The sequence below is a fragment of the Cydia splendana genome, chromosome 20 (assembly GCF_910591565.1).
Source record: "Cydia splendana chromosome 20, ilCydSple1.2, whole genome shotgun sequence".
Lineage (NCBI taxonomy): Eukaryota > Metazoa > Arthropoda > Insecta > Lepidoptera > Tortricidae > Cydia > Cydia splendana.
Genome location: NC_085979.1, coordinates 11,433,882 through 11,447,378, shown reverse-complemented (window position 1 = coordinate 11,447,378; position 13,497 = coordinate 11,433,882). Strand labels below are relative to the sequence as shown.

The following is a 13,497-nucleotide window of genomic DNA, read 5'->3' as shown; positions in this document are numbered from 1 at the left end:
AAAAGAGCCTTCTGTGTATCGGTTTTTATGAGCTTCAGTCCATTTGGAATTGGCCCATATTGGGGAAAGTGCAAATCGAGGACGGGTCATTTTGGCAACAAGTTCATTTGGGTTTCATTCGTTATGAGAATAGTTTTTTTCAATATTGGTAGTATTTGATAATTAGTGTATTTTGAGTTTAGTGTCGCATGCATCGGAAAGGATAATTTAGACGTCAGCAATTTAAATTCGCATTTCATTTTAATTATAAATAATTAAAATTAGGTAATTGCTACAAAAACAACAATTATGAACACAAAACGAGTCGAAATACTTTCTTAACAATACATATTTAATTTGTATCATTTATAATTATATATTAAGCATACAATGGGTACAAAATGTGTTAAGACAGTAGCTTAACCAATTTACACCCAATCAGTGTAAAAAGTACTGTCAACGTCCCCAAATAAGTTAATGAAGAGGATTGTACTGTAAAGGTCGAATACATTTACAATCTCTTCGTAGAGGGGCCTCAACGCCCTCAACATGGGATCAACTTTTTTTGGGATACTGTACCTAATGTATCTAATGATCGATGATTATATATTCAACCATCAGTCATTAATTTTGAAGCTTACCTTAAGGTTATTGACTTCATTAAAAATCATTATGTAGCATTTTTTTAACCTACAAAAACAATTGTAGTAAGAAAAACTTCTTCAGTGCCTAATATATTGGGAGACCGCTTATGTTTTGGCATAACTAATCAATTTCCCACTTTATTTGTTGCACGGAAAGAGTTGGCATTTATTGCCACATTAGCTAAAACCTTTGATGTATTAACATCAACACTTGACTAACCATCGTTGGTCTTTATTGTCTTTGGAATAAGGTTTGCAAATGATCATTTAAAAGTTTTGATGGTACAGTCAGCATTAAAAGTAGCGGATCACACTACGCGTCAAAATATACTTACTTACCATTCTTTAATAGCTTAACAAAAAGAGATGTCTCTAAATGTAGAACAAGTCAGTAAAATTTGCTTGCCTTTTCCTCATCATTTGTGGTCGGTGCAGCATGTCTTTTTCCTCCATACTTCTCTGTCGTTCGTCATCTCATCATTCACCTGCGTTCTTTTCATATCATCTCTCACACAGTTCATTCACCTTTTCCTTGGTTTTCCTTTCCTCACCTCCCTCCTCATTAATTCCTAATACCTTTCGCGTCACATGACTTTCATCCCTCTGCTCCGCATCACATACCCGTACAGACAGACTGTAAAAGATATGATGAAGATAACCTGTTCAATAACAGGAAGATACGATAGAGACCAGGAAATTTATTTTTATTTGGAAAAGTATTCCTAGGTGGCTACTTTCGATTCTGACTGTACAATGCGTAAGAGTCCATTTTTATGTCTCGATGTTGGATCACACAGATAAAACAAAAGATAAATCGGTCAAATAACCGCCTTTCCATTCTCAACCTTAACTAGCAAGATTTACGATTAAAAATCTAATAAATTAGGTTTTGTTCAACAATTTATTTTTATGCTATGTATGTTACGGATCAGTAGATCGTGACCGATGCCAATGCTCCGAGGGCCTACCGCGAAACACGTTCGACGTGTTGCCTCCCTGTCACACTTACGTACGAGCGACAGAAAGGCAACACGTCGAACGTGGTTCACGGTATGCCCTCTGTATCGTATTGTTTCGCTATAAAGTGAGTCTGGTGTAAAACATCACAATTAAGATACCTCACGGTCTAGTGGAGACATAATTGGTGAAGAAAGTTTTAAGTATAGACTAGCGTACGATATTACTGCGAAATTTCGTGTCTAATCTTAAATCTCTTAATTCTGTTTTTAAATTCAAATGGACACAATTAGCTGTCGTGTGTTTTTTTTTGTAATTATCAAAACTGGTCATACAATTTGTATGTCATACATTTAAGATTCTCATTGTAGTTAAGTAGTATTAGGTACTTAGTACATAGAATCACACGAGTGTTAATTAATATCTAGGTTACCTACATGTATTATTGAATTTTTAAGTGTGTAAGAAAATCTTTGTGCGAAAATTCCGTGTTCTCTCTCAAAGCGTTTCGTTTTTCACAAAACTACGTTCGCGAGCTAATCCTACAGATCGCCTATATTCCTAAACTTACGTTAGGTACGTTCCATTTTGCACAATTTCCGTTTTGCAATACAATACCTAAGTCGAACACGCAACCTCACATTTGTATATTACGCTGTATTTGAATGTTTACCTTATTTTCCACGCGCTAAGGTTACTTTTCCAATTTTCTAGTCGTGTGAGATACGAGCTTGATATAGTTGGTGCGTAATCCTAGGAGAGGTGTTTGAACTGTATCGATCGTCTTCTGTTTACATGAGCACGTGTTGCGAGTCTATATCGAAATTTCATCTCGTTTACACGCTTTGTGTAGGAAAGGAAAATACAATTTCCTTCGATTCCATTCGAATTGGAAGTATTTGAGAAGTTCTCTACGTTACGAGTACGCGAGGGAGACTATTTGGGTTTTATTGTTGTAGTTCGATAGAAACTGGCAGGTCATTGAACTTTATGGTGTTTGAAAAATATACCTATTCGGATCACGCTAACAGATTACACGTGATTGTTAGCTCTATATTTATTTTATTTATTTATGAACACAATCATGGTAGTTATGTGTATGTGTAGTTGGCATTTGTTTTGCAATAAATTAAATAAAACTATCCCATCATACTTGCACTGTACTATAAGATTAGGAAAAGTTTCGACCCACTAGGACTAGGCCAAAGGTTCCTTAACTCGCCGCGTACAAGAGAGTCGCAGAACTTAGGACTAAATATATGTATAAAGAGAGGTTTCTTCAAAAAAGGTTGGTACATTGGAAAATTCAAGCTATAAGCCTATTCATTCTTTACTCTTTACGTCTATTGAAATACTATACTTATTTAAGTTCATTATCTATGTGCAGTCTACGTCGTATAGAACATTCTGTGCCATACAATGGCCGGAAGGCGCGGAGGCGTGAACGAAGTCTTAAATGACCTGGTACCGGGCATCCGTGTCCGTTGACAGTGCCCTGATTTTAAATTGGTGTAGGTATTTTAGTGGGACATGTGTTCGTCCTTTAGTTTACAATGGCAGATAAAAGGGGAGTTTGTAAATAGATTTCAGTTGTTTTCTTAGTATTAGCCCACTAGTAGTCCGTCTAAGATTAGATAAGATTATTTATCACCAGACATCGTAAATTTTGTAGCATTTTCGGTACAGCGGAGTGGTGTTAACGGAATTCTTCTTCTTCTCCCTAGCGTTATCCCGGCTTTTGCCAGGGTCCGCTTTCCTACTTGCTTTCCTCCACTTTGCGCGATCCTGGGCGTCGTCTCGTGTGAGCCCGTTCACGCTCATATCTGCTTTCACGACATCATGCCATCGCTTTTTTGGTCTGCCTTGGGGTCGGATTGGTATAAAAAATTTCAAACCTAATGATTAATTAGCGTTAATTACGTTAATATTAACCTTAATGTGCTATTTCAGTTGGAATTATCTATACCAATTCCGTTAACACCACTCCACTGCGCCTAAAATGCAATTAAATTTACGATCTCTGTTTATCACACAATACATCACAAAATATATGTACAATATGCAAATTATTGTTCTAATCACCTTCATCTTATCTATAAACTGCGTCACCTAGATTTTCCCATAACGGAATATTTAATTCCTTAACCTATTTACACATAGGTACATATTAACATGCATGGGCTTGAACTCCTATGCAATTAAAATCATTACGTAGAACCTCTCGTATGTCACTTACGCGTATCAGCATTTTTCCTGTCACCACATACGATTACCTACGGGTTTTATTGAAATCAACAGTCGGCGGAAAAAAACGTGTTATTTTATCGAGAATCGTGTCAATGAGTCAGTGAATCTAGAATTTAAAACGGTTCTCATAACCTGAGGTTATTTCAATTGCATTCTGAGTAGGTGTGGTTTTTTGTTTTACGGAAATTAGGTAATCGTTGTTTTTGTTTGTGTTTTGTTTTTACTCCATACTGATTTAAGCAAGGTGGAATTGCCAATGTTCAAATTCTAGAATTGCCCAGGATGATGACTTTTCGATGGAATTAGTAGTTTTATATTCTATTGGTGACTTTTACGAGTATAATAAAATTATCCCTTATTAATTTCATTGTCCTTTTTTCCCACACAGTCTTGCTTTTGTTTAATAGAACAAATAATACATCCGACCATTAATTAAAATGAATTACCTAATGTGTAGTTAACTAGGTAATAGGTATACACTAGTCAATGATTTGTCTTTAATTAATTAATGGACCTGAATATATCCCAATTTTAAGTACAGCACCATAATACAGATCAAAGTCAATCTTAAAATCTACTTAAATAATTTACATACAATGTCCTAACTTAAAATCTAAGCATATTACTTACGAGTACACTATCAGCCCCATTCCGACCCCCACCCAGCCCAAAAGTGCCAAAGATGCTAGCGGCATTACCGCGCTGGGTGGCAAGCGATATCTGTTGGACTAGATAGGAGCCTGAACGGGGATCGCCTCCTCTGTCACGTAGACGCCGCCCCAAGTCTCTAATCAACCTCTTGGCCTCCGAACACCACGGCCCCGCAGTTTCCACCGCGACCGGAACAAAATCGTACGCTGGTTCCAGGTTGGCGTATTTTAAGCGTTTGAGCCTCGCGGCATTTGCCGCGGCTGCGCCTGCCAGCCGACTACCGGGAGCAACATGAGTAGGCGCAAAAGTACTCACGCAGGTTGCATCCCAGAGCAAGCAGCGGCCTTCGGCCCACGGAACCAGCGTTAAGCCGTCCGGGCGCTTCCCGTCTGTACGGCTTAAGCCTTGAGGCTCCAGAATGCAAGGCACGTTCGCCGAGACCATGGTGCGACGTATCAATTCATTGATCGCATGGTGTCTCGGGAACCGCCCTGCAGCCCGGGAGCAGCTCAAGCCGTGGTGCCCATTCGCTTCCACCGCCATTCCACATATACAGCGATGGGGCTCGCACACCTTGGAACCCAGCTGTAAGGCGACTCCTACTCTCAGGGTGTCGTTGTCGAGTAGGGTCCCCAAATGTGGCGAAGGCAGTGCCTGCAACCAGGCCCCTGATTCAGGTTGCCCCACCGCTTTAAGTCGAGCCACATCTTCAATCCTGCCCGCTTGAGCCAGCAATTGCGAATATGTTTGCTCGCACAAGATGTCGTCCCAGAGTCTCTGTGAAGCAGGGTTGTCCGGCTGCGTCCCTCCAGACGACCGAGTCGACCACTCGTCAAGGGCCTCCTGCAGGAAAGGAAGGCAGTGGCATGTTGCCAGTGTTCATGGAGAGAATCTTCGCCACAAGGCCCGCCGAAGCATGAGAGGAAGCAAGGAACGAGACAACTCCAATGTCATGCATACGACGGATACCTAAACCCCCATACCGAATGGGGAGTGTTGCCTGGCGCCATTGTTCATCGACCAATTGGATGTTTAATAGACCTTCCAGACCCTGTTTGAGCACGGTGTCGTAGTCCTCTGTGTCTTGCTTAAACATCCAGGTGGGCGCCGTCCGCAGAGAATAAGTTATGCGCGGCATCGAGAAACAGTTACGCAGTAGCGTAAGAGATACATGCGCCGATAGATGCTTTAAACGTTCAAAGGAAGACCCCAACCCTAATTACCTAATTAACTTGTTGTTAGCCTTCATGATTAAGCCAATTAGTTGATTAATAATTTGCGTTAATTTTATGTCATTTAGAATTAAGTTTTTATTACAGTAATAATTCGAGCAATATTTTTTGCATACGGAGAAAACAATATACATAAAATATAAATTGATATACATGTAGATGTTATGTAGGTGTAGGTACTAAAGAAAAAGTGGCGGAGGCCGGATTCGAACCGACTTCTTCAGCGTACGCGCCCAACGCCCTGGATCTCCAGGCTAATCCGTCACAAACCAACAAAGAAAAACCGGGAAAAAACCGGAGGTCGCCGGTTCACAAACCAAAATATTGAATAAAAAAAATTTTTAGTTAAAACCAAAATATTACTTCACTATTAAAAAATATTTGTTCCCAAAGTTGAATATGTAAATGTGTCAATCAAAATTCTGCAGCGTAGAAATGAAGCTACTGGTTAAGGAGAATATGTTAAAACCATATTAAAATTGCAAAACGAAGCCATCTAAAGCAGACGGATATCATCGATCGCTCATAAAATGGAATATGAATCCTGATCAGTATTAACATCCTGACACATAGACCTTATGTGGTCGCTATAACATTCAATAAAGGTCAAAAATGAATGTCGATTACCTACTGAGAGTTATCTATACTACATCAATAGACAATAACATCACGTACGATACATCCTGCCCTAAAAGGACGATAAAACGATATAACTTACTATAGAAAAGCTATGACTAAAATCCCTCTTCAAGCAAGCATTGTCTGTCATCTGTCATATAATTCCTTTATTAACCAGTATAAGCAAATTCACTATCCCAACAATTGAGTAAGCGTTCGGGGTCTGCTAATATTGGTTTATATGAGGCGATAAGCGATGGGTTCCGCTTCCTTTCACTTAGTATGCCACGGTATTTGGTGGCTTCCGATACGCTGACCCGTCTGCTGCTAATGCTGCTATGCGTATTTATGATCTGTCGTTATGTTAGGTGTAATTATATAGTGTCGGTCTGCAGGTGAGCCGGATGCTCAAGCGAACTGTATGAGCAGATACATAGCTTTAGAGAACTAATGAATCTGTATAAGCTTATATACATAAAGTTAGACTGTTCTTAAAAAAAAGCTTGCAGTATGATTCGTAAAATAAATTGTACAAGAGATCTGTCAGATGTAGATCCAGCTTGGGATAGTTTAATTTTTAAATGAGTGTAAAAATATGACGAAGAGACGTACATGTTAAGCTTAAAGCTACCAACTTGAGTGCTACGTAATGGGGAACTTAGTTATCTATACTGGTTTTCCAACGATTTTGCTTTATCACTTATTAAAAGTTTGGAATGATAACCCTAAAACGAACAAAACAATGGTGCTGAGTCAGAATGCAACAGTCATTTGTTATCGTTGGGGAGAAGCGTGCTATGCGCGCAATGTACTGATATCTTTCATTCGTAGTTGTTATTCTTAAATCTAGTAACAGTACAATCAATTTAAATCAGCAAACAATTTAGTTACCTACTTGCGATTGAGTCCAATTTGCCTTCCATATTACCCCGTTGTAATTCTACAGTTTTTAAAGTTGTACAGTTTATCCAATTCGACCACCAAGTAGACTTTTGTGCAACACTATATTCTAAATACTTAATGTTAATTATCTCCAATGACATCACCAAGGTGACGCAGAGAATCTGGTATCCTTTACTTATCCAAGACACCAGAAAACTAAATAGTAAGAAGAAATGGCTTTCCAACACATAAATAAACAACGTACTTAATCCGAAGTTGGCAGGTGTCTTAGAGATTAGCATACTTGACTCACTGCAGTATCGAGTGTTTCCAGTGTTGGCGGGGGGTTTTGCAATGTACTACGGTACTACTGTCTTTACTCTTTAATTCATTCGGTTCAGTCTTTCGCGCGCTTTAGATCATTATGGACGTTGACGTGACAGATTACAATTAGACCTTACATGAGATCGTTTGCTTCTTTGGAAACAATTTGATATAGTAAATTGTGTTTGGACTTATACTAGTGTCCTTTTAGTATTACGCGCGTTTTGGGCTTTACGGACGTTGGTGTGGAAAATTAAAACTAATTTAATTTCATCGTATGTAAGGTCATTTGTTAATTTGAAGGCATTATTAATCATCAGTGAACGTGTTAGATGTAGTGGGCGGCGTACTTTTATGAAACGTTACAATTTGTTAAATCATTTTAGTGATATGTCTTTTAGTGTCCGAAGATAGGCAGAATGCATAAAACAACTATAAATCCTTCCTTTAAAGCAGTTTGAAACATCGATAAAGTCAAGTGTGTATGAAATCAGTGCTTAACGAAAATGGTCATGGAATCCCCGGTGCAAGGCCGCTTCTGGCCTCTCTCTCCACGTCTCTGGAGGCGAAGTACGGAGTGCAAAGTCGTCTTCGAGCCTAGAAGACCACCCGTGGACAAACGAATAGATCTGACTCCCGATTTGCTGCGTTCGAAGAATATTAAAGAGAGATTGGGGCATTTGAATTTGGAAGAACATGTTGATGAGGAAAAGAGATGGAGTGTCTCGAAGCCTCCGTTGAAAGAGAAGAAGGAGGAAGTAAAGATGAGGGTCAAAAGGCAGAGGCAGCCGCGTCCGAATAGTCTGCAGCTGCTGCTGTGTCCGTCCAGCTCGGGGCATTATAGCAGCAACACTTGGAGGTACACCAGGGTCAGGTCGAGGAGGTATGTTTAGTCTAATCGAATAACATTAATATGGAAACTCCAAAGTAATATCAAAACGAATTAACTTTTAGGCCGATTTTTATTTTGTTGTCGATTTTTTGTGCGATTTCGATAAAATTTGGTGGATAGATATAGTTCCCTATTCAGTGCATAATAAGCGCAATTTCACCGTATGTCCTAAAAAAACTGCCACTGAGTCACGAAAACGTACGGTATTTTCGTAACTCAACGGAATATTGGGTAATTTTTTTTTTACCCAAATTGGGATTTCGATTTTTTTCCACTCAAATCTAACGAAAAATCATCAACAAAATGAAAATCACCGCTTTTATGGCCTTTATTGCAGATACATAACATATAACAAGCTATTATGGATAGCTAACTAATAACTATCACTATCAAATATTGGAATTTCCGGTTTATTGGTCACTTGGTCAGCGTGTCCTGTGACATATTATGCTATTTTAGCAGCTTCCCTTTCCTGTTGATAGCCTTTTTGGACCATTTGCTCCTCAAATTTTCCTGATGCCACCTCTTCCTGATTTTATTATTGCCAACTTTCCTTTTGTTATCCTTTCGGATCCACTATGTTACGATTTTCGTCCAGTTTGACCCGCTTCCTTTACCCAAAGTTATCTTCACTGATTTTAACCTTGTCCATAAGACAGCAATATAAAGTACATCTTATATTTATATTCTCGATATCATTCTTATTAGCCGATGCTTTCACGTTGTGTAACGCGTGTGGGCAGCGCGTGGGTGTCACATGACGGTTGACAGCTCCGTATCACCATGGCTAATGAGCATGTATGGCCCTTGACATGGTTCTGGTGTTTTTCGAGCGTGTATATCCCTCTTAAGTGGGTACTTTATTGGACAAAGAAATAAGTAATGTTAAAAAAACAGGAATAATTGATCCCAGCAGAGCAGGACCTAAATAACTATCAAATTGTCATACTATATAGTGATTTAATAATAAGTAAATACTTACTGTAAGATGGGATGTCTCTACGCAGATCGAGGAAGTCCTACAATTCAAGCTCAAAGAAGACTGGTTTGTTTGTATTTAGACTAAATATAAATTGATATTGATTGATATTGATCATTGTGATCACACACAATGCCGCGATGCCGGGATTTGAACCTAAGACCGAGCGGATAGATCGACTAAGCTTAACCGATCGTTATTCGTTATTTAGCGTTGCGCATCATTGACCGAAAGCCTACTGATCACCCGGCTCAGGACCTGTTTAGGAAACATAGAATCCTGACTTTGCCATGCGTCTTTGTCCTAACTGCCTGTAAATATGTTCGGTCCAACCTACAAAATTATAAAACTTACGGTGACAGGAATAAAAGGCTGTCACGCAGACAACACCTTCTAGTAGCACCCCGTCGACGACTAGCGAAGGCCCGCGCGATGCTCGAGGTTGTCGGACCTAACCTGTATAACCGTGTCCCTGTGGACATTCAAAATTCGCCTAGCGATGCCATATTCACCAAAAAACTTAAAAACATGCTCATTGAATTAGCATACTATAGTATAAACGAGTTTCTTCAAAGGGATCGTTGCACTCACTTATAAATTACATATAATATGCCTATTGTAAACCTACTCTATAACGTAAATAGTCATAAATTATATAATATAATTTTCTAGTTTTAAGATATTGACGTGTAAACTTTACTTTGTGTTTATAAATAAAAAATCTGAATCTGAATCTGAATTTAAAATCGATTATGTCCAGCTTTCATTAAATCCATATACTTACAATATAATTTGATAAATGCAATATTACCAACTCCCATAAATACCAAAAGCTATATCGATTAATCGAATGGAATCGAATAATCGCAATGAGCTTATAATCGATTTCGAAAGTCAACGATGAATTCGCTCTCGATTAAAGAGAATATATATGGTGTGGCGAAATTAAAAGGTTGGTTTACGTAAAGTTGGCTATAAATTGATATTTTTAACGCAGTTAGGTAAATTGGGAGTAAAATCGACATTTAATTTGTTATGAAAGTTGTAATCAGAAATACGGTTATTAAACGTTCACTTTTTTACTAAGATCCTTTAAATAATTTCGAACAAACATTTCGGAATATGTAAACAACTTAACTAATGAACGTACGTAGGTACGTCATATTACGAATAACTTTCGACAAGGACTAATATAGAGACTATATAGAGACCTATGTAAGTAGCTCAATGTTACACTTGTCAATATTTCAATTCAATAGATAAGAAGAGCTTTAGTATACAAAATGTTCCAATTTGATATATAGATTAAAGTCGAAAAAGATTGGATAATCTGCCCCAAGCCAGAGTTAGTAGTAATTTTTGTATGTAATAAGTACTTAGTATGCAGAATCTCTGTTTTAGGCAAATATGTATGCCGCGGTGTAGAAAATAAATAATTTCATAACAATCTCACATAAACATAAACAAACATTAGCCAATCAAATCAAATTGTGCCACCTCATTGAATTAAATAAAAATTGTGCAAAATACCGTGGGCGGAGATGGAAAGCCCATTGATAAGGTTGACAACAAAAATATCACCAAACAGCTTTTACTTACTTAAATGGCCCTTGAAAACCGACCTTTTATAATTAGTTTTAAGGTTGAAATTCAAAAGAGATTTGAGTAAGCCGTAACCCCTTTTAATAAAGGCTTTGTGTTATTGGTGATTGGTATAATTAGTTAATTAGGTATTATAGTTGTGAAACGGTTCAATCATAATTATAATATTAACACGTAGAGTGCAATGGGCGTGATAATCTTGGTTAATGACTTGAGATTATCAGAATAATTAATTCAAGTTGTTAATGAATGAATGAATGAATAATATTTATTTCAGGACTAGTCCCATATTATGTTAGTAACAAGTCTATACTACTTAAATTTAGTGTTAGTGCAAAACAACATAAATAAAATTTAACAAATAAAACTTATAACCTACCTACGTGGAGCGCGATACATGGAGCTGTGTCCATCTCCGCATCAGCGCGGAATCCCAGCGGTCCGCGAACGCGCTCAGGAGCCCGTTGGTGCTGCAGCGAACTCGGGCTAGCAGGGAGGCGCACCGCTTGCGCATTATGGCAGCAAAATCGTCGGTCCGCGCCTCCGCAAACATGCCCGACGCACTACAGTGCCGCGGCAACCCCAACAGAACCCTAAACGCGTTGTTATATTGGACTCGCAAGTCGCTATATGCCCGCTGCGTAAAGTTGACCCACAGACCGCATGTATAAAAAGATTGGCAATATGCCTTGAACAATGTAATTTTCACAGGCTGTGAGCATCTTGCGAACCTGCGAGCCAACATATTACAACGGACAGACAGCGACCTGCGCTCCCTCTCCACGTCACAATTATCTTTTAATTCCTCCGTGACCCAGTGACCCAAATACTTCACCTTTTGCACCCTGTTGAGAGGTGTGCCACTGAGCGAGATACCAGGAGCGTCCGTATAGGTCTTTGAACCTGCCTTAAAAATAATCGTCTCGCTCTTTTTGGCATTATATTTGAGTCCATGGGTCACAGCGTACGACTCACACATTGCGACCAGTTTTCGTAACGCGCCAATCGATGGACTCAGCAGCACCATATCGTCTGCGTAACTAATGTTATTCACACAGATATCGCCAACGTGACATCCGATATTAGTGCTGCTGAGCTCAACGATTAGCCGGTTCATATAAAGATTGAAGAGCCGGGGCGAGCTTAGCCCCCCCTGCCTCACCCCGCACTCCAACCCATATTCATCTGAATATGACCCACCCCATCTTACTCTGTTCTTTTGATTGCCGTACCAGTAGCGAAGCATCAAGACGACCTCTGGCGGTAGTGTGGTTTCATGCTGCAACTTGTTCCACAGCGCATTATAGTCTACTAGATCAAATGCCTTTGACAAGTCCAAAAAACAGGCAAAAACAGGTGTATTTTTATCAGTGTAGTACTGAACAGTTTGCTTGAGACACAATATTGCACTCTCCGTGGACAACCCCGGCCTAAAACCAAATTGTGAGTCGTGCAAGTTTAGGTGCTTAGCGAGTTTTTTATCAAGCAAACTGTCCAGAACCTTGGCCAGAATAGTAGCTAGCGAAATCGGCCTGTAATTGGACATGTCAGAGGCATCTCCAGTCCTATTCTTCACTATTGGTACGACTACCGTGTACATTAGTTCATTGGGAAGGTAAGAGTGGGCAATGCACAAATTAAAAAACAAAGCAAGTACTCTGGGTAGGTGGGGACCTGCATACTTTAGATGTTCGACGCTGAGGCCGTCGAACCCCGGAGATTTTCCTCTAACCATATTATTTATCACCGTGGCAACTTCCTTTGTTGAAAATTTTACAGCGAGATTCGTGGTGTCGGCGGCCTCAGAATCACCCACCGCCGACCGCTCAGAGAGCGGCGTATGCACCCTAAAACTTTCTTTAAAAGCATTAGCTATATCCGCAGGATCATGCAGACCAGAAACGCTCGCAGGAAGGCTCGACTTAGGATTTAGGCTTTTTGTTCGCTTCCAAAATTCACCAAAACGTTTTTTAGAGTGACTCCTAGTAACTCTTAATAACTCTTAATAACATGAATGATTTTTTCTGATAGTACTGTGTTATTGGTATAGCCTCTGCACGCGACTGTTATCGCATAAATGTAATTAACCCTTCATATGTGTGGTGGTACTGGTAGTCAAAAATCGTGGAGACAGACTAAGGTTGTGCTGTATAGAGTAGAAGAATTCACTGTCAAAAAAATGTAAAGATGACTAAAAATTCAGTCACGATCCATATAGAAATACATAGAAATTGAAAATATTTATTCGTGGGCACAGACACAGAAAATAACAGACATATACAGACAATTAATAGTGTCCGACCGAAACATGTTTTTTTGCCGAAACCGAAACCGAAACCGAATGTTCGGCTTTGGCTCTAGTTTCGGCCGAAACCGAAACCGAAACCGAACCTTTTGTAGACTTGATAAAATCGTTGAAAAAATGTCATAAAACCGCTTTTACACAAATATTATGGGGCTGTCAACACCCAATGTCCTTGAAATTGATGT

General features: G+C 39.2%; 1 protein-coding gene and 1 long non-coding RNA gene across 2 annotated transcripts in view; one reads left to right on the top strand and one right to left on the bottom strand.

Annotated features, from left to right (window-relative positions):
- LOC134800821 (focal adhesion kinase 1) overlaps nucleotides 1-13,497 on the top strand; it is a 95,721-nt gene that overhangs the window by 12,306 nt on the left and 69,918 nt on the right. Inside the window, exon 2 of the mRNA XM_063773378.1 lies at nucleotides 7,991-8,417. Coding sequence (XP_063629448.1) covers nucleotides 8,041-8,417 — 377 coding nt within the window. The 5' untranslated portion in view covers nucleotides 7,991-8,040. The remainder of the gene's footprint in view (nucleotides 1-7,990; nucleotides 8,418-13,497) is intronic.
- The window catches only part of LOC134800867 (uncharacterized), a 367,053-nt gene that overhangs the window by 316,957 nt on the left and 36,599 nt on the right, over nucleotides 1-13,497 (bottom strand). The gene's annotated exons all lie outside the window — the stretch shown is intronic.